At 36.3% G+C, this 21,907-nt stretch overlaps 1 protein-coding gene across 8 annotated transcripts in view; it reads right to left on the minus strand.

The window, feature by feature from the left end:
• Positions 1–259: 259 nt before the first annotated feature.
• LOC105493212 (activin A receptor type 1C) overlaps positions 260–21,907 on the minus strand; it is a 95,253-nt gene continuing 73,605 nt past the window's right edge. For 7 of the 8 annotated variants that reach the window (XM_011760734.3, XM_024796406.2, XM_011760736.3 and 4 more), the window contains 7 exons: positions 21,388–21,627; positions 15,803–16,033; positions 12,430–12,597; positions 10,700–10,856; positions 9,107–9,231; positions 6,614–6,744; positions 260–2,338 (listed from right to left, as the gene is read on the minus strand). In XM_011760734.3, coding sequence (XP_011759036.1) covers positions 2,213–2,338; positions 6,614–6,744; positions 9,107–9,231; positions 10,700–10,856; positions 12,430–12,597; positions 15,803–16,033; positions 21,388–21,627 — 1,178 coding nt within the window. In that variant the 3' untranslated portion in view covers positions 260–2,212. The remainder of the gene's footprint in view (positions 2,339–6,613; positions 6,745–9,106; positions 9,232–10,699; positions 10,857–12,429; positions 12,598–15,802; positions 16,034–21,387; positions 21,628–21,907) is intronic. The other variant, XM_011760737.3, reaches the window with a different exon arrangement.

Genomic DNA, 21,907 nt, shown 5'->3' on the forward strand with positions numbered 1-21,907 from the left:
CACTTTTAAAAACTGATGATATATTTAGATTGTCTGTAATATCCAAATAAAGCTACTTTCTAAATGCATTGCAAATGAAAGCGATTTTCAGACCTATCCTAGAAACCCACTGTCATGCAGAACTCAAGACATCCCACTTCATATTTTATCTGTCAATTTATTTTCTTCCCCCACACACTCACATCCCTATTCACATTCCCAAATTAGACTTTAAAATCCCTGAGGGCAGGACCTATCTATCTTTGTATTCCCTCTGGTACCCGATATTGTGGCAAGCAAGATATGGGTACTCTATGATTATTTAATAAGTGGATGAGAGCATTAACAAGTATGGAAGTACACGCAAATTCCATAGCTGTCAGTGTTTTGCCTTCCTTATTTCAGCTCAGTAAAATGAAGATATATTCAGTAACATATTTTCATAGTGAAATGAAGCATAATCACTAAACTGTATTCTATGAGAAAATACAGAAGTATATCCTTCAGAACACTATTACCCAAGCTGTGCTTTGCTTTATAGAACAGTTAAATATGGGATAGTAAAAAGTTTCTCCTCCTCTTAATAAAAGGGTTCCACCACGATCAGGTAATCTGAGCAATCCAGTTTAAAAAAGAAATTCAAGTAGCATTTCTTTACTGTTATTAGTTTTGGTTTTTTTGTTTGTTTGTTTTTTGTTTTTACTGTTATCAATAGCATTTATTTCACTCTTCAAAATACATTATATGCTAACATGTACTATCACTTTCTAAGCAATATCAAAGAACACTTTGGTCTTGGATCATCTCAGCAGAAGAAAGTTCTATGGAATGGAGTTTGACAAAAGATGTTTTAGGAGAATAAAAGACATCATGTTAAATTTCCTTTACCAAAATAGCATTATAGATTTGAAGGGCATATTTAACGTCCCATTAAATATTCATTACTCTGTGTCCACAGAAAGTAGAATGAAGGCGGAACTATCATGAGCATTCTTCTGTACTCACTCGCTCATTGTGAAAGGGTAGAGGAATATGTATTTGCTGTTTCTCATACCCTCTGTAGGGTTTGGTTGTTACACTTCATTGAAGAGTTTTCTTAATTCTTCTCAATATATTCTCAAAATATTTCCTTCTTTCCTCTTCCTCTTCTGTCTTTTCTTTCTAAGTGTATATGTACAAAGGAAATAGGGACCTCTGAATTGTATCTTAAAGATATTTTCAGACAATGAATATTTATGTTTGATTAATCTTTGGAAGTGTTCAGAAAACATGAATACTCATTAACGAATGGGATAACCATGATATTTCTATGAGAAAAAAATGTCAACAGATATGGTTCTGAGATTTCATGCAGGTCCATCATGATTCTGCAAAATAATATGCCTTCTGCATGACTAAACCACAAATATCATAATAAAAGATTGCATACGGAGAAAAGCACTATTCAAGGAAAAGTAGGAAGCTAGTTGACTCTACAGTGCTCATTATCACAAGATGTGGACCTAGTGCCAGTTCTGCCATTAGCTGTGTGACTTTGGGACATTTCTCAGCGTCTCAGGATATCAGGTATGTCTTTTGCAAAGGAAAGGAACAAGTTTAGTGGTTCAGCGACTGCTGCAGTAGTGGATTATGAAGGAGAACAGCAGAAGGGGAGACCAAGCACGTGGGACACCGATCTCACATCTTCCACTGAGCAGCTCCACTTTCACATGTTTGATATATTAAAATTTAGAGCAATATTTATTTTTAAAAAGTCCTGCTAACTTAAAAATGGGGAAACATAGATTGCATGACCTAAATTTCTATTTAAGATAGCATGGTCTAGTTCGCATGTTTAATTAATATGTTTTCGTCTCAGGAAAAAAAAAAAGTTTTAACATCTTTTCCTGTTCACTCATGTGCTCTTGGTTCAAGTAAAATAAAAACTTAATGACTATATCATTTTTATAGAGCTTATTTTATACTTTTGTAATATATTTCTTTCTTATTAAATAAAAAGATGAGTGGAGGTGTTGCTTTCAAAATAAAATTAAACATAACAGAGAGATTGGATGAAGTCAACTCCTGCCCATGCTTAACTTTAGAGTTATCTTTTCACGCGGCCTTATGGGCACTTAAATACTGTACTGTCTTATCTTTGAGGTAGAACAAAAAAAATGGCAAAAACATTCACATAAAGGGGAAAATGGAAAAGAAAGCTGTGAGAGATTTCTTTTTAACATAATTATCATCATTAGGCTTTGCAGTCTTCTTTGACACAAAGTTGAGATATAGTCTTCTTAATACGAAGAGCAGTTAGGCGGGCCGCTCCGTTGGCATACCAACACTCACGCATTATTCTCCCCATGACTCGGAGTGCCTTTAAGAGAGAAAAAAATATCAAAGACTTTAGCTACTCACATAAAACAGAGCACAAAAGAAGTAAAGCCATAAACCCAGGAATTGATGCCAAGTTTCTTTATTTTTTTTTAAGAGATGGGGTCTTGCTATGTTCCCCAGGCTGGAGTGCAATGGCTATTCATAGGTGCAAGCATAGCACGCTACAGCCTCAAACTCTTGTGCTCAAGCGATACTCCTGCTTAATCTTCCAAGTAGCTGGGACACAGGCATGCACCACTGTATCTTCCATTGATGCTAACTAAGCTTTGATGAAGAAATAGTAAATGTAAAACAATATGAGAAGAAGATTAGGGTCAAACTCCTTCAAAAATTATATCAAAACTCAAATATTAACCTTGTAGAGACTAACTAAAAAATGTTTCAATCCACTGATTTCTGGGAATATGGGACATGAAAAACATCAAGGGATATGGGAAGGCTTGGAAATTCCCTGTATCTTGATGTTGGTGATGAGTACACAAATGTAGACATATGAAAAAAATTCATCAATCTGTATAAGATTTGTGAGTTTTACCAAATGTAAATTATACTATAATAAAAATTATGATGCAAGTATAAATATCAGAAATTCTGGACTTTAAAAATGAACTAGCAAAGAGATAAGATAAACACTAAGAGGGGAAAACAATGAAAATGCATGAAACCAGAGAAATAAAGGAAACTGCTGAAGCAAGTGGCTGCTGTAGGGGTAACTGCTACTCTCATGGTCTAGAACTTCAGAACTGGTGGATCGCGTGTAATAGAGAGTACAGCCCACAGCACACAGAAAGTTTCAGATCAAGATGCCGGCCAGGCAGTGTCTCATGCCTGTAATTCCAGCACTTTGGTAGGCTGAGGTGAGAGAATTGCTTAAGCCCAGGAGTTCAAGACCAACCTGGGTAACACAGGGAGATCCTCTCTCTACAAAAAAATTTAAAAACTTAGCCAGGTGTGGTGGTCCCAGCTATGCAGGAGGCTGAGGTGAGAGGATTGCTTGGGCCCGGAAATTCAAGGCTGCAGTGCGCCATGATCACACCACTGCACTCTAGCCTGGGTGACAGTGCAAGACTCTGTCTCAAAAAAAAAAAGATGCTTAGAAAGCCCTCAATTTAAGGATGACTACTTCCCTGAAACCCTCTAAGGGAAGTTGCCTAAGTCTTGGCTCTTGGTGAAGAAAAAAACAATCAAGCCCATGCCTTTAAACATTGCAGTAAACCTCAGCTCATAATGAAAATTCACAAATACATAAGGAAAAAAGGTACCATAAGCAAGAGTCCGTTGTAAATAGTAGTTTTGGCCCATAAAAACATTAGATGCTAGAACTAAATGATATAAGTATATAAAATATGTTTTTAAAAGGAAAGAGAAATACAAAATATGAGTAAAAAATGACAATATTTTAAAATGTGAAAAAGTACCAATAAAACATCTTGATATCAAAAATATAACAATTGGCCAGGTGTGGTGGCTCACGCCTGTAATCCCAACACTTTGAGAGGCTGAGGCGGGTGGATCACCTGAAGTCATGAGTTCGAGACCAGTCTGGCCAATGTGGTGGCACGTGCCTGTAATGCCAGCTACTCCAGAGGCTGAGGGAGGAGAATCATTTGAACTCAGGAGGCGGAGGTAGCAGTAAGCTGAGATCATGCCACTGTACTCCAGCCTGGGCGACAGAGCAAGATTCTGTCTCAAAAAAATAAATAAATAAAGTAGAAAACTCAATGGATGAGTTAAATAGCAAATTAGACATATCTGAAGGCAGAATGAAAGAACTGAAAAATAAATCTTGAGAGATACATACCATAATGACACAAATACAGAAAATATGAGTTAATTTAAAAAGCAAATTATAATGAAGGGTCTAACATGCATCTAATGAGTTCTCCAAAACTGAGTAATAGAAACAATCAGAGAAAAAACTATTTGAAGAAATATGACTCCGAATTTTCCAGAACTGAGGAAAGTCACAAACCACTAGAATAAGATAGTCCAAATATTCCAAGCAAGATTAACCAAGAGATATCTATACTGAAGACATCATAGAGAAACTGCAGAATGCTGAAGACAGAGAAGTTCTTTAAAGTAGTCATAAAGAAAAGCTAAATTAACTAAAAATTTATTGATTGATTATTGCTGACTTCTCAGTAGCAAACTGGAAAGTAGGTAATAGTGAGATAATAACTTTAAGGTGTTTAGAGAAAATAACTGTCAACCTAAATTTCTATGGTTAGACAAACTATTTGTTCAAGACTGAGGACAAAATAAAGACATTTTGGATACGGCCAAACTGAAAAATCTTACAACCACTAGGCCTTCTCTAAAAAAACAAAATAAAATACTTTTAAAGGATTCATGTCAGGAAGTCAGAAAATGATTTGAGAGGTAAGAAGAAATGCTAAGCAAAGAAAATGGTAAACATGTGAATAAGTCTAAATAATGATGGCATAAAAAGAGGCCAATATCTATTATATGAGATTGACATAAAACAACACAGAAACAAAGTACTGGACAAAAATTGCATATATCAGGAATGTACAAAATTGATCACACTAAAATGACTATGTTGGGTCTATTCCAAGAATGTATATTTGGTTTAACACTGGAAAATCCATAAATGTAAGTCATTGCATTAAAAAACTAAAGCAGAATGCTATATCATCACCTCACAGATATAGCATATGCTTCCATTATATGGAATACTACACAGCAATGAAAATGGACAGATTATAGCTACACATATATAATGGAGAGTGAAAACATTTTGAAAATAATATCTACAGTAAGTTTCAATCACATAAGTTTCACAAATATGCAAAAGTAAACAACATATTGTTATTCTGGATGTATGTATATATTCTGAAAAAATATACATATAGTAAAATTCTAAAGCAAAGCAAGAAAATAGTAAAGAAATAATTGATTATAATACTAACCTCTCAGAGGGGTAAGGAATCTTCAAAGGTATTGAAAATGTTCTATTTTTCAAACCTGGTAGTGGATTCACTAGTTTTCATTCTATTATACTTTAAACATATATGTTTATATTGTTTCATGTACATAATTATTAGAAAATTTTAAATTTAATTTCAATTGAATTATAAATGCTTCAAAATTTGCTTCTCAAGTATGTAGGTAAGATATCTACACAAAATATAAAAATAACAAAACACAAATCTTGTGTTTTAAATTAGAAATTAGAAAAAGGGTTGAGAAACATGATTAAATTAGAAAAGGGTTGAGAAACATGAAGGAACAGAAAAATGAGACAAAAAGGCAACTATAGAAAATGTTCCCTAAAACAAAACCAGACTAAAAGACATCACCTAAAAAAGACCTCATTCATTACATTAAAATATGGCAAAAAATAGACAGCAATAACTGAAATGAGAGACATTAAAGTATCAGAATGGTTCTGAAACTAGTTAGATGGTTTAGACTCTTTTTCCCACCTTCTACTCTTTTTCCTTGTAAGAGCTAGAAAAAAATCTCTATCTTCACATAAGGCATAACAAGTATTGCAATAACCATTTACTGTTTGTCTAGTACATTACGGTTAAGTACTGGTTTGCTGGAGATGATGAGATAAATAACAATGGTCTCTGATGTGAGGGAGCTTTTCTAATGAGAGAATAAGTTCAAACTTCAGCAGGTTAGAGATGAGGTATAACTTATTGAATATAAAGATGATTGGATTGTAATATTCTGTGTGGCAGAGACATTAACTGCCCACTGAGTCTACCTGTGTTCCCTGCAGTTCCTAGCACCACTGCAGTTTGGGGGGACCATGTGACAAATTCTGGTAGGAGCCATGAGTGGAAGAGATGTGTGTCACCTGATGCCAAAGCATTAAAGAGCCAGTGTGTGATCCTCTAGCTCCTCTCTTCACCTGACCTAGAGATCTGGAAACTACGTGTCCAAGGATCAAAATCAGAGTGATTACTGAGTCACTGCAGTGAGAACAGGTGCCATGGGGAGTTGTCTAACCTGCAGAGCAGTTTCTGTAAGCAAGAAATAAAGTGAAAAGTCACTGAGATTTCAAGATTTGTTACTATCACATAACCTGGCATTATGCATGCATAGCACTAAAGGGAAAAAAAAACTCTTCTGAAGACTTATAAAAAGACATATGTCTACATATATGGAATGAATTGGATGCTTACATTAAAAAGGAAAAACTATACGGTCTCTGAAAATTCTCCCTGGTACTCACCTCAAAAATATAATAAGAAAAATATAGATAAAAACATAGCCTTACTTCACAACTTTGCCACTGGTTTGGGATACTTGGTCGAAACTTCTGGTCACAAACAACCTTTCTCATTTCCTCTATCGAGGGATCTGAAGGCACCATGTCATAATAAGGCAATTGGTACTCCTCAACAATTCCTGTAAGAAATTTGCGTAATAAATTTCCATGTGCAAATAACAAACAAAGATGTCTATTTCAAATAATACCAATTAAGTTTTCTAGGCACAAGTGACACCCCAGGGCACTGGAAAGCCAAGTTTATAAAATAATGTGTCACTATAAAATCAAGGATATAAATTTAAATCACCCAGTTGAATAAAGTTATAAAATGTTATAAATTTTTTCATAACTGTAAAATGTATACAAGATTATATAAAATTATAATATATAAAACATAATTTTATAATTATATAATATGTAAAATTTCTATTTTATAATTATATAAAATAAATTTTATATTTTTCTATTAAAATTATGTAAATTTTTATTCAATTAAAATGCCATTATACAATTTAAAAGTAATGCCTTTCTTTTGATTATGAAATTTGTAGCACAGCTTCATTGCTTTGTGAATGAAGTGCATATATTTTCTCATCAGATAACTTTTCCAAAACAAAACAGCTTTCTCTCTTTGAAAACTTTTAGGCAATCTTTTTAACGTTGGGTTTCTTACATTTAGACTTCAGAACTACTGAACCTGAGAACGTTCTGGAGAAGAAGCCAAAGGTAGTTGAAGATAGACCGTTCAACATGAAGGTTAATATTTAAAGAGTCTCAAAGACAAAGACAAAGATGACCTTAATTATTAGAATACTACTTAAATTCCAAGAAATCCCTTATAAAATCTTTTAAATTAACTGCAGTGCTTTTAAGTTAAAATATGTGAGACATGCTATAATACTAGACAACTAACTATAATTCACGTCTGCTAAATTACTATTTTTACAGTTGAAGAAAAGTTAAGGACAAAATCTAAAAGCAACTCTAGACTAATATCAATATGAAATTTTTACAAAAAATTATTAACATGTTTGAAATCTTGCTATTTGCCATGAATTGCCCTAATGCCTTTACAGGTTTTAACTAATCAGTCCTCAAAACTACTGACTAAACAAGGTACAGTATTATTTGTTTTATAGACGAGGAAACTGAGGCACAGAATGTTATGAATTTGTTCAGAGACATAGAGCTACTAAGTGGCAAATCTGTAATTCAAACACTAGTGTCCACTAGGGTTTTATAATGTTTTATAATACCATCTATGAATAAAAGAGAAAAAGTATATATGTTTGCTCATTCAGACATAGTTTTAACCTTAGAAGCTTTTCATAAAATCTGCAAGGTTTTTTAAAAAATGAGATTAATGTAATGCAAAATGACATCAATACAAAGTGCAAAAATATGACAATAGTTTAATAATGACAGCTCTTTAATCGAATGTTTACTGTGAACAGGCTCTGTACTAAAAGCTTCACATGAATTAATTCATTAAATCCTTAAAGCCCAAGGGATCAGTTTTTGTATTATCTTCATTTTACAGATGAGGAAATTACTACTAAGTAACTTGCCTGAAGTCGGACATTCAAGGAATTGCTAAACCATTGCTTAGTCCTAAGTCTGTCTCACTTGAAAGTGGAAACTCTAAACCATTTTCTACCAGCATTTAACTTTTTCTCTATTGATGCAACAATTTCATCAGACGTATTTACAGGGCTTCCCCCTCCCTAATTCTTTCTCTCATTATTAAGCACCTTTTTTTTTTTTTTTTTTTTTTTTTTTTTTTTTTTTTTTTGAGATAGAGTTTTGCTCTTGTTGCCCAGGCTGGAGTGCAATGGCGCGATCTCAGCTCATGAGCCCCCACGCCTGGCTAATTTTGTATTTTCAGTAGAGACGGGGTTTCTCCACGTTGATCAGGTTGGTCTCAAACTCCTGACCTCAGTGATCCACCCGCCTTGGCCTCCCAAAGTGTTGGGATTACAGGCATGAGTCACCATGCCCAGGTGCATTATTAAGTTCTAAACTGCTGGGAGCAAGAAAGGTAGGAAGTTTGTCTTTGTCCGCCTCTTCCCACACCTTTATCCAACCCCACAACATTTATCCTATCACAGGGAAGAAAAAAAAAACAAGAAAAGCTTAAGAAACTGAACCCTTCAAGTCCTGTTGCCTCTGCAAATCATTTAACTTCTTTGGGATATAAGTTAGGAATACCAGCTTATGGCTTACAAACTCAAATAATTTTCAAGTACTTCATAAAGTGTCATATGGAAATAAAAATTATCAGGAGAACTGTCACCCCACTAAGCAGCAATCACAATATAAAATCTCCATTACATGCAAGATATCCCACTTTTGCCACTGGAAATATATCACCAAAAGGTATTCTCTTAAATACTAAAAAACTGATTCAATATAGTGCTTGGGGAAAAAAGATAGAATATCACATCTTGTATTCAGAGTATCAAGGAAAGGCAAACACAAAGGATATTTCCAAAATTTTACCTCCGACCGAACACCTCCGGGCTATTTCCCAGTAAACCAGACCAACAGAATAGATGTCAGCTCGTTTGAAGGACTCAAAGATATTCACATTCATTGTATCATCAAGCATTTCAGGAGCCATATACCTTCAAAAACATGCACACTTCAGATTCTGTGTATGACTTTATAGCACTCCAGTAAAACAATCTTAATAAATTAGGATAGCTTATGCCATTTTAAAAGGCAGATTTGAGGCATGAATAAAATTAAAAGAATACATTATTGACTCAACCATCAAGTGTGCTCAGCAGCACTCCACCCATACTTTCTCTCAGTGAACAATTTTATTATACAAAAAATATAGCCATGTTTGAACAAGAGTCAGTGTAAGAAAGCTACAGTCCATGGACCTGACCGAGCCTCACTGTACTAGGGAGATTTTGGAGATTTCCCAGAATACTGAAGTGAGGATGCAACACCCTCCCAAGTTCTTGCAAGGGTGTTAGATCCTCTGAAGGAATCCAGCATCCAAGGCTTCCCTGAAGGTTCCTGATGTGGGGATAATCAGACGGGTGAGCTAAGGCTTTTCTTGCACAGGGAAAAGAAGTCCCTTAGGGCTACCCAGTGTGAATAAACTGCCCGGAAGTGCTCCTGGGGTTTCATTAAAGTCTCCCAGTGAATCATGAGAGGCATTCACAGGCACTGTCCTAGGAATCTCAAATATGGCTTGAAGGCCAGCTATAGCAGCTTAGAATTTCTGTACTCTCAAGGGCCTTTAACAACTCCAAAAAAATATTTTGGTTGTTTCTAATTTCAAGGTCAAGAACTCTGGAATTTTGCCAAAGTAATATAGAGCCTGAAATTCAAGTAAAAAGAATTGGAAGTAGGCTGGCCATATGGCCAAAGGCTGGCTATAACAAGAAAAACACCAGAAATCCCATTCCTAATGGGCCTGACCTGACACATGTGTGGTATATGTTGTTACTTCACACTCATTCTTAATCTTCAGATTCTGTTCCTTGAAAATGGGAACTGTATCCAAACTCATATTATCTTAATACATATCAATTTGGGAGACTTAATGATAAGTAAAAGTATAGGTAATACATAAATTGTGATTTAAAGAATAAGGCAATATAGTAGCACATAAGTATATTCAGCATATAGAGTCCCTACCTATCTATTTCAACATATTGATTCTGTGTCTGTTGTGTAGAACCTGAATAGGTAGAACTAGTCCTGAGTTTCAGTTCATTTATGGGATATAAAGGCTTTGGAGGAGCTACATACTGCTGACGTTTTTTTTCTTATCTGTAGGAAAATGCATTCTCAGAAGATGGCACACTAAAAATAATACATCACTATCTCTTCCGCCGTTTCTCTCCACTGGACTCTGTAGCTAAATGGCTGCAATCCATGTGGCCCAAAATGCCAGCTCTCCTTGCTTTATAACCATTATGCCCACTAACTTCTCAGTGATCCAGAGAAGACTTCCGGATTTCTTGGGCCCAGTGGTTTCCCATTTGGACCTGAGCCTCCTCCACACACATGAGGGCATTCATGCTTATTGGGCACTCTCACATCTTACTATGCTACCCAAGTCAGTCATCTTACCTCTTCGTTCCCACTTTAGGATTCTGAGGTATGTCGATAGTGTTCAGTATTGAATCATGCTTCACAGCCAACCCTAAGTCCGCTATGGCACAAGTTTCACATTTTTTCACTAAGATATTCTTTGATTTTATGTCTCGATGAGCAATAGCAGGTTTACCTATGAAGCATAAGAAGAACATATTCATTTTTTCTTTACCGAAGACTGTTCAAGAGAAATCATCCTGAAGACTTAGCTCTAAATGAGCTAATTCAAAAAGAGTGTTCTTCAAAGCTCCTGTCACTATCTAAATTATCTTGTTTATTTATGTACCTGCTGAATCATCTGTCTCTCCCAAGTAAACTGTAAACTGAATAAGGACAGTTACTATTTTGTTCAACAACATTCCTCTATTGCTTAGAGCACTAGATGACTAGATCAATAATAAACATTTTTTAATAGATGAAGAAAGAATTAGTACTGCTATGTTCTCATAAGAGCATAGCAAATATTGTTTTACAAAATAAGTCTGAAAACTTCTATTACCCCACACCAGCAGTTCTCAGTTGTGGCCAAAAGATCCCCAAGGTCCTTGCAACTCTTTTCTAACTATGCATCTGTGTGACACCACCTTTTCTTCACATATTTCAACTAAAACAACATATGAGAACAGACGGAATGAAGAACAGGTATGAAAATCCAGACATTAAAACAGACATTAAAGGGATTTGCAACAATGTAAAACAAAACCAATATTTTCACTTGATCAGTTTTTGTATTAGAAAAAAATGTTGTTATATTTAAAATGTTATTTATGTTAACATTTAATTGGTTATTATTTTAAGCAAATTAATAAGTACTTTTAAATTCCTCAATTTTAATTTCTAATATTGTAAACAGTAACAGATACAAGTTACATACACAAAAACCTTTGTAGTCCTCAATAATTTTAAGAGTGTAAAGAGATCATGAGTTCAAATGTGAGAACCACTGCCCTGTCTAGACTAATTGACTCTCTAGAGTCAACCTCTTAATAAATAGAAATGGCAGTAGGTACTATTTGGCTTCAAGTACATGATCTACAAATTTTTTTTTTCAAAATCACGTTATACTTTCCAATTACTTTTTTAATTATCAAAAGTAAACATTTACATTATTTGTATTCTGTGAATATAGGACATTTGCCACTAAAGCAAGATCTCTGGGTACATATGCTAAATGGCAAAGATAGAACCACTAGGAATAATTTTTTTAAAATATTATTATGGATAAGATACAAAATAGTGAGTATATTGATGAGAGTTGGCTATATCATGACAACACCTTTAGCTTTAAAAATTACCTTTACTGTTTCTTTACTTTTTTTTTTTTTTTTTTTTTTTTGAGATAGGGTTTCGCTCTGTCACCCAAACCAGAGTGCAGTGGTGCAATCGTAACTCACTGCAGCCTGGAGGTGATCCTCCCACCTCAGCCTCCCAAGTGGCTGGAACTAAAGGCACATGCCACCACAACCGAACTTTTTTTTTTTTTTTTTGGTAGAGATGGAGATCTCACTATGTTGCCCAGGCTGGTCTCAAATTCCTGGCCTCAAGTGATCCTCTCACGTAGACTACCAAAATGCTGGGATTATGGGTGTAAGCCACCGTGCCCAGCCTAAAGAAATAATAATTAATTATTTCTAATAAATTAAAATATAACTAAGTACTTCTATCCTCATATTCAAAGTGGAAAAAAATGAAAAGGAAATACATACCTTGTGTCCCAACAATCTCCATATGAAGGTGTGCCAGACCACTAGCAATTGAGAGCGCCAGCTTGATCATTCCAGCCACCGTCACTATATTTCTATTCAAATAGTCATATAAGGAGCCCTGTTCATGATATTCAGATACCAGCCAAAGTTGAGTCCAGGTTCCATTATCTAACATGAAAATATAATTTTGTTGTTGTAAATACATATTGAGAAAGAAGCCAAAAGCTTTTGACAAATATCAGTGTTTAATCAGTGTTTAATCTGTATTGTTAACAAAGCAAAGTTAATTGCTTCAGTGGTAATGCTTACAGTCCAAGTTAGTAAAGAAAAAATTCTCAATGAATTCCTGAAGATACTGATATGTTGGAACCATAAAAATAGAAAGTTGTGAGGTTGTGATTGATTCTAACAACTGAATAACTCCTTTCTCATTTCCTCTCTATCAATACCTGCTAGCAATAGTAACCACATTATAGGAGAAATCACTGAGAGATGCATTTAGGCTCAGTGTTGTGTTATAAATTACTCTGAGCTTTTAAGAAAAATTGTACCAATAAAGATCAGAAATATAACAAATGTATGCAAAGTATTATTTCTATCATAAAAGCTCTAACATTCTAAAAATGTTGATGTTATTCACCTTTCAAAATATAAAGTTGATGATTTTCCCCAAAAGCTTATAGTAAGAGCCAAACACAATTACTAGACATTTTCAAATAATTTACCTCATTTAGCCAACACCTAATCCAGCTTATAAAAGACGTTTAGAAAAGCAATCACCCTAAAACTTTTCTACATATTAGTAGAGTGAGCTTTAGTTTTTGAAATAAAATGTCTACAGTAACCCTGGGTGGTCCTGACCAGTTCTAACACTCAGGGAAAGGATCTATAATGAACATTTGCTAAGGACCTATCTGGCCAAATGCTTTATGTATAACAGCTCTTTGTTATCCAAGTATTTAATTTCCAAATCTGGGTAGTGATAAAAATTTCCTACGAATTTAAAAGTCAACATAACATGGTAAAGCTCATTAACATACAACATATAAAAATAATCCTTACTCACACCTCTCTCCCTGATTGACACCAGTGGCTATCTTGCCCTCTAACATCAATGCTTTTGTCAGACAGTTGACTAAAGAGTGAAACTGTAAATGTTGCAAAAGGTAAAGGAATTAAAAAATCAAAGTGAAGTTAGAGATCATTTGGAATCATGCAAAAAGCCACTGACAAGTTAGGAGATGATAGAGGTAGACCAGTTAAACTCAAGAAGAGAAAACCAAGGATAATATCTCTAGTGCATATTATTATTTTATTTTTATGTATTCATTTTTTGAGACAGAATGTCACTCTGTCGCTCAGCTGGAGTGCAGTGGTGCAATCTCGGCTCACTGCAACCTCTGCCTCCTGGGTTCAAGCAATTCTCCTGCCCCGGCCTCCTGAGTAGCTGGGATTACAGGCATCTGCCACCAAGCCCATCTAATTTTTTTTTTTTTTTTTTTTTTTGGTATTTTTAGTAGAAACAGGATTTCACCATGTTGGCCAGGCTAATCTTGAACTCCTGACCTCAGGTGATCCGCCCCCCTTGGCCTCCCAAAGTGATGGGATTACAGGTGTGAGCCACCATGCCTGGCCAATGCATATTATTTTATAATCCAATAAACATCATGATTAAACTAGCCCATAAAGATGATCCATGTACAGCCATAACTGCTTTGACAGCGTTGCTGCTTAATCCAACCAGCAGGCAGTTCAGCTCAAGATTAGGAGGGAAAAGAAAACATTCTTAACAGCTAAATGAGAAATGTTTCCTCAATGATCTGGATACAGTTTCAAAGTATATGTAGTTACAAATCTGGAAAGAACTTTTTTTGTTAGCCGTCTTGCCTTTACCCCATTTCTCCTTAGCAAATCAGAAATGGCAAATCATCAACAAACATAATTATGGCCAAAATGTATGCTAAATGCTAAGCCTCTCTTTTTCCATCCAAGTAATAATGAATACTTTTATGATTAAGTTTATATTACATAAAATTGACTATAGGTTCTGAATTTTCACAGGCAATGGTGGATCCTTGACATTCATAGATAATTTGTCTTAACCCTTTTTTAGACTGGGGTTACAACCTCGACTCTACCAAAGTTCTTCCTGAGTATTACTAACCAGAGTTAAGGTTTAAAAGCCGACTGAATCAAGTTTTCCTCACTTTTGTTACCTATTGGGGCACTAATGAACAGTTAAATAACAATTGCGTAAAAAAGAAGAGTAAAAGCATAGATAATCAATGAATTTTATATCCAATCTGTGATTATACAAGCGTAGGTATTTTAAATATCAGAAAGCTGATGCTCTGACTTGCTCCATGAAACTCAAAAAATAACAAACACTACATGGCACCGTTAATGGTGGTCTCAAGACACAAATTGTGCACAAAGTAATGTTCACAGAAAAGTTCACTAAAAGTGTCTTGCTTGCCACCATTCCAATACAATCAAAAGAGAATATTTTCAGAAATTTTGAGTCTTGAAGATGAAGGCTGTTATACGGATGAAAAATACAGCCCTAACAAAGTTGAGCATTCAGCTAGTATTAATTGGTATGTCTGTATTGGTTATTAAAATATTGAAATATTTCTGTCCTGGTTGGTAAACAGCTGCTATTCAAAACTCCTGGGCTGGGCGCAGTGGCTCAAGCCTGCAAATCCAGCACTTTGGGAGGCCGAGGAGAGCGGATAACGAGGTCAGGAGTTCAAGACCAGACTGGCCAACATAGTGAAAACCCTGTCTCCACTAAAAATACAAAAATTAGCCAGGTGTGGTGGCAGGTGCCTGTAGTTCCAGCTACTTGGGACTACTTGGGAGGCTGAGGCAGGAGAATCGCTTGAACCCAGGAGGCGGAGGTTCCAGTGAGGTGAGATCGTGCCACTGCACTCCAGCCTGGGCAACATAGCGAGACTCTGTCTCAAAAAAACAAACAAAAACTCCCAATGATACTCCTTTGCCCTAGACATCCAGATGCCTCCATATCTCTTCATGACCAAGCAGCATCTAATGGGATAAAACCTAGCACGGCAGAGTTCTCCAGGATTCTGCTCCAGTTGAGGCTTCTGTTCTGATTAGTTGGTTCCTGCACCAAACAAGTCAGCAAACATTTTAAGCACCACCCTGGCTATCTGGACATCATGATTTCCTATCACTCATTTGCTCTGCTTCATTGTATGGTTATGTACATTTATCTGTGGGAAAGAGGAAAGGATTTTATACAAATTAGACTTTCATATAGACTTTATTAAAACAAAGAGATGAATTTAATTTCTTATCTGATACTAGACAACATTTTTTCACTTGTTGAACACAATTAGATTGGAAATACCTTTGTTGTCAGCAGCAATGAAACCAAGGATGTTTTCATGTCGCAGCATGACCGTCTGGTAAATTTCTGCCTCACGAAACCAAGATCTTTCATCTCTGGAGGAGAATATTTTCACAGCCACATCTTCCCCACACCATCTTCCATGCCACACCTCACCAAATCTACCTTTTCCTACTATTTCCTGAAGCACAATCGTCCTTGCAATTGTCCTTTGAACCAACAGAGGTAGACCTAACAAAAGAAAAGATGGAATTGATGATTAAACACAAATGCCAGAAAAGAACTCTCATAATAATCGCTGTTTTCAGATTTTAAAAAAGCAAATATTTAAGTGCTTTAATAATTTTGTCTATTTTGAAGGAATAAGTACCATTGTAGCAAACTTATTTAATGTCAAAGCATGCTGAAAAAAATACTTCAAATTATGAATATGAATTTGTCTTCTCGTATTCAAAGTAAAAATTTTTTGAACATAGCCTGCTGCTGCAGATATCTGATTTCCAAGAATTGCTGGAAATCTCCTTCATTTGCCCATCAAAGCCAGTCAGGTTACTAAGTACACAAGAGTAAAAGCAAAAAAAAAAAAAGAAAAAAATGTGTTAGCCTCTAAAATAAAATGTATGGTTCCTGGTACAACTGGAAGTACAAAATAATTATTTGTGAGTTTTTTCAAAACCAAGCTGAAATTGGAAAGTGAAGAATCAAATGCAATGATGATGTGAGACAATTATATTACACTAAAAGCAAGATACAGTCAAATAAGATATCAAATAAATATTTTCTGCGGAACAAAAAAAAATTTCAAAGAAAATATATCCTGAATGCATGTATGATGCTTCTATTCTTTGAACTACTAACTCCACCTCTAGAATTCTGTCGCAAATACCTAATGCAAAATGTAGAAAAATTTATGTCAAGATGTTTAATATCTTATTATTATTTACAGGAAAAAAATAAGTAAAAGTGTCAGGTAATGGAATAATTGTGAAATAAAGTGCAGAGATTCAGAGCACAGGTGGGTTCAAATTTCAGCTCTGCCACCTGATAATCACGCACAAGTTATTTCACCTGTCTGTGCTTCAGCTTCTTCATCTGAAAAACTGGGGATAATCAACATTACCCATCCCATAGAGATGATTTGAGAATTAATAAGCATGTTCAGCACCTAGCACAGTATCTGGCCTATTACATGCTCAATAATGGTTAACATTATGTTAATCTTAGGATGGCTTACTCAGAGCCAATAATAATGATGATGCTTATGAAGAGATATTTAATAACATAAAAAAATTTGCTATAATATTAAATAAAAACAGCATAGTACATTTTATTCTTATAAATATAAGTGTACCTAGCTATTCAAAATATGCACAGAAAATAAGACTCAAGAGGAAATATGCTAAATGTTAGGATGGTTATTTCTCTTGGTGAAACTGGGGTGAGTTATGATAGTCTTCTTTGTAATTTTCCACATTTTCTTTATTTCCACAATAGATATTTATTACTTTAAAATCAAAGGAAAAAATAGTTAAAGAGGTTACAGTCTACATGTATTCTGAAAAGTCACATTCAGTTACTGTTTTTGTACTCAGCTAGGGAGCCCTCATAGCAATGACCCTGTCTTGCGAGGGCTTTGGTCCCTGCACCTAAAACGGGTCACTGTTCGTTCACATGTTCTCATATGAACATATAAGCACAGGCTAAATAAGCACAGACTACAAATCTGTTGTTACAGATCTCAACAATTAGTCACAAAACCCTACAGGCAGAAAGTTTTTTTGAAATCATCTGGTTCAACCCTATCATTTTAGAGATGGCAAAACTGAGGTCCCTCGATAATCAAAGTCTTTCCCAGGATTATGCTGCTAGTGAAAGGCAGACCTAGAATTCAAACAGGGATCTTCAGTGCAAACTCTTCCTCTCTAGAAGCAAACTATAAGGACTGTTTTTGTTTGTTTTTGTTTTTTGAGATGCAGTCTTGCTCTGTCAGGCTGGAGTGCAGCAGCATGATCTCAGCTCACTACTATCTCCACCTCCCAGGTTCAAGCAATTCTCCCACATCAGCCTCCTGAGTAGCTGGGATTACAGGTGTGCACCACTATGCCTGGCTAATTTTTGTATTTTTAGTACAGAAGAAGTTTCATCATATTGGCCAGGCTGGTCTCAAACTCCTGACCTCAAGTGATCCACCTACCTCGGCCTCCCAAAGTGTGGGGATTACAGGCGTGAGCCACCGCGCCCGGCCTGGACTGTTTTTGCAGGCAACAATCAATTGTACTACTTGACCACACACTAAGAGTTGTACTAACAATTATTATGTCAAATCTCAGTCTCTCCCTTCCTCCTGCTACCCTATAGTCTTATCTGCATACACACACACATTCACAGAAACATCACTACCAACAACCAGCACTACCCAAAACACAACAAATGGATAGAGAGCTAGATAAGCTTATGCTTTCAAACAGAAAATTAATCAAGTACATAATCAGTGGTGCAGATCAGGAACAAAGTAAGACAACAACATATAAAGTACTCAAGACAGCAATTAAATTGAGACATTAAAACTCAATAAAACTTGCTTTGGTATCTTTCAAAGCAATCACCAAAATGAATCTAATTCTTCTGGTATGCACCTAGACATTTGATTTGAAGATACATGGATTTTTGCTTCTCCCTGTAGGTTCATTTCAATCTTTTAAGCAGGGGTTGTAGGTTAGCTTTCAATAATGTCACCATCAGTCAGAATTGTTACACTACAAGGGAAAAGCAGCAGCCTACCCAGTTTCTTGGAAGCCATCTGAGACACCATCCATCCTCATCAGTCCATTTTCCCCTCTTGCAGGCATTATATATGTCTTTGAAATTTGTCCCTGACCAGGTCAAGAATAAGCTTCCCAGTTTTTGTTCCTCAGCATCCGACAAAATGTCTCACATGTAAAGTTATTGGCCAATTAAGAAAAGCAGAGGGAAGCAGACTCCCCCTTCCTCCAATCCCCTCCCTACAGGTGAGTTTTTAGGACTGAGGTCTCACTGCGGATACACCCATTCTCTGATCATGATAGGCAGGGAGGCCTTCTGTTACTTTCAGCTGCTGGTCACTGCCAAACACATGCAACTGGCTTTGGGGGAAAAAATGCCTAACGCTCTTTCAGATCGGTATTTAAAGAAATCATCCATGCTTGGGTACATTTACTACTTTTTATTTTTTTTAAACGAGAGATCTTAGAATAATCTGAAAAGGAGAGAGTCCAGAATCAGTAATTCCAGATTTAGGTTTAAACATGCAAAAAACACCAGAAAATGTAATATTAATTTTTGATTTATGCCCAAGTCCATTACTACTTTCTCAAACTAAATCCCAATCTCTAGTATTAAAATCTGAATTACTTTCATTTGAAAGGAAAATCTTTGGTTATCTTAAATGTATTTAAGGAATAGCTCCAAAATACCTAACATCTTCAGATAAATTAAAATGTTTTTGGGGATGGGGATTAAGCAGAGAGTTATGTAACCTCTTGAACCTTATAAAGAAATCATATAAGGTTTCAAGAAACTTGCCATAAATCAGAGGTCTTTGTGCCTAGAATGTTGTCAATATTCAAGAAATCAAGGCACAGTGGGCCTCAAAGTGTCAGAGTCAAATAAGGAAAGAGTATTGAATATCAAGTTTTAATTTTAAAGAAAAATCTGTCTGATGCATTGGCTCACACCTGTAATCCCAGCACTTTGGGTGACCGAGGCAGGCAGATCACTTGAGTTCAGGAATTTGAGATGAGCCTGGACAACATGGTGAAACCCCATCTCTACTAAAAATGCAAAAATTAGCCAGGTGTAGTGGGGCACACCTATAATCCTAGCTACTTGGGAGGCTGAGGTAAGAGAATCACTGGAACCCAGGAGGGAGACGTAGCAGTGAGCCAAGATAGCACCACTGCACTCCAGCCTGGGTAACAGGGTGAGAATCTGGAAAAGAAAAGAGGAGAGGAGAGGGGAGGAGAGGAGAGGAGAGGAGAGGGGAGGAGAGGGGAGGGGAGGGGAGGGGAGAGGAGAGGAGAGGGAAGGAAGGAAGGAAGGAAGGAAGGAAGGAAGGAAGGAAGGAAGGAAGGAAGGAAGGAAGGGAGGGAGGGAGGGAGGGAGGGAGGGAGGGAGGGAGGGAAGAAAGAGGGGAGAGAGAGAGAGAGAGAAGGAAGGAAGGGAGGGAGGGAGGGAAGAAGGAAGGAAAGAAAGAGGGGAGAGAGAGAGAGAGAAGGGAGGGAGGGAGGGAGGGAGGGAGGGAGGAAGGAAGGAAGGAAGGAACATGCCAGTCTTCTAGCCAATAATTTAATTTAATTTAATTTCCGGTTTTTAAAACTTTGCAGTTTGGGAGTTTTCTTACCAGTATTCTTCCCTTGAAAGATGCTACCTAATGTGTACAGTGATGGTGTAAACATTTAGACTTTGTCAGTGGGGAGCCAGGTGATTTTGCCCCAGAAGGAGCAAACTCTCTGGGTTCGATTATGCTTTTCTTTTCTGATGAATACAAAGCTGCTTCACGCTAAATATGGATGCACATAGAGATGTTATCACCCCTCTGTCCCCTACCTCTGTTAATTGTGTCTGCGTGGATTTTCCTGAAAGCCATTGGCAAGGGAGTTCTTCAAAATGTTGGGCTACAATCTTAATGATCCTTCCAAAACAAGAAGAGATGCAGGGGCCTCTGAAGTGGTTCACCTAGGGTTACTCTTGTTCCTATCTCTGTAAACCATGAGCTAGCAGGATTTCTGGATATATATATATAGAATCCCCTACCATTTTATGGAGTTTGTTACTCTGGAGAAATTGTCTTCCCACTAACCCCAACCTCCTGGAAAAAAAAAAAAATTCAAATGCTTTGTGTTGTGAGAGAGGCTCATTTAGGCTATAATACAGCCTGGTACTTTGAATGCTTTACCTGGGGTTCTGGAGTTCCATTAAAGAGGAAGAGAGTTATTAATATAAAACTGTAGCCAGCAAAAGCCAGCACAGGAATGCTGCACTGCTGTCTTTAATCTTCTGTTTCTTTGCTTTAAGAACATATTCTTGATTTAATTTCAGGTATGTTCCCTGTTAGCTTCACACATATCCCAGGGGGTGTCTATAGATTCTGAAAATCCTCATAACCACAAGCAAAAGTGCTCAAAGAACACTACTTTGTATAACCAACATCGTTCCCTCAGAACTCAACACCTTAAATACTACAACCCTAACTCTTTTGTGTCCATAAAACATTACCAAGAAAGCAACAGTGATTGTTAGTAACCATAATAGGGGGAGGTAGGGAGGAGAGAAAGGAAACTGCTTTCTTGCTTCAGAAATAAATTCTGAAGGAAAGTGAACATAAGAATCTGGACACCTAAAGTTATAAAAAGCAACTGAGAAGACTTAATTCTATAGGCCACAATGGTTTTTCTCTACCTCAGGTACCAAAAGGAGTTCCTATACCAGAGCTCACCATGTATCCTTTCAAGATGGAATTCATAGTATTTGGGCCCTTTTGTTAAAAAGTTTTTATTTACTTTTAAATAAAGAGTTTGCTTATGAAAAAATGGACCATGGTAACATACCAGAGCCAGATCCAGAGGCAGTTACATCATAAATCAGATCTTTCAGGGTTTTTCCAGCATTTACCAGATTGCACTCAGAGAGTGGTTCCTCCACATTCGGTCTCTTTTTCTTCCTGTAGGAGCACTGTCGACCCTGGCATGCCCATATTGTCAGCATCGCAGCTATGGACAGGAGGCAAACAGGCACAGTAATAATGATGGCCAGCTCCATGGGTCCAAGTTTTGGGGCATTTGGTGATGCTAAAGTTTAAAGAAGAAAGAACATGACCATAAATCAACCCATTTTAAGTATTTTTGGAATTGGAATTGCAATCACCAAAATTTCACATCCAGAATATGCAGCTACACAGTATGCACTTATGTTCATTGGTAAAGGCTCTCTGTGGTATAAGAAAAGATGGAGAAAAAGAAATGAGATTAGGCTGCAGCTAGGAATGGTTATGGCAGGTGACAATAAGAAATATGATTAGGATACTGGAAACTAGCACATGGGATCTGTTTTACGATCTCTGAAGCATTT

Source organism: Macaca nemestrina, chromosome 11, assembly GCF_043159975.1.
Source record: "Macaca nemestrina isolate mMacNem1 chromosome 11, mMacNem.hap1, whole genome shotgun sequence".
NCBI classification, from domain to species: Eukaryota; Metazoa; Chordata; class Mammalia; order Primates; family Cercopithecidae; genus Macaca; species Macaca nemestrina.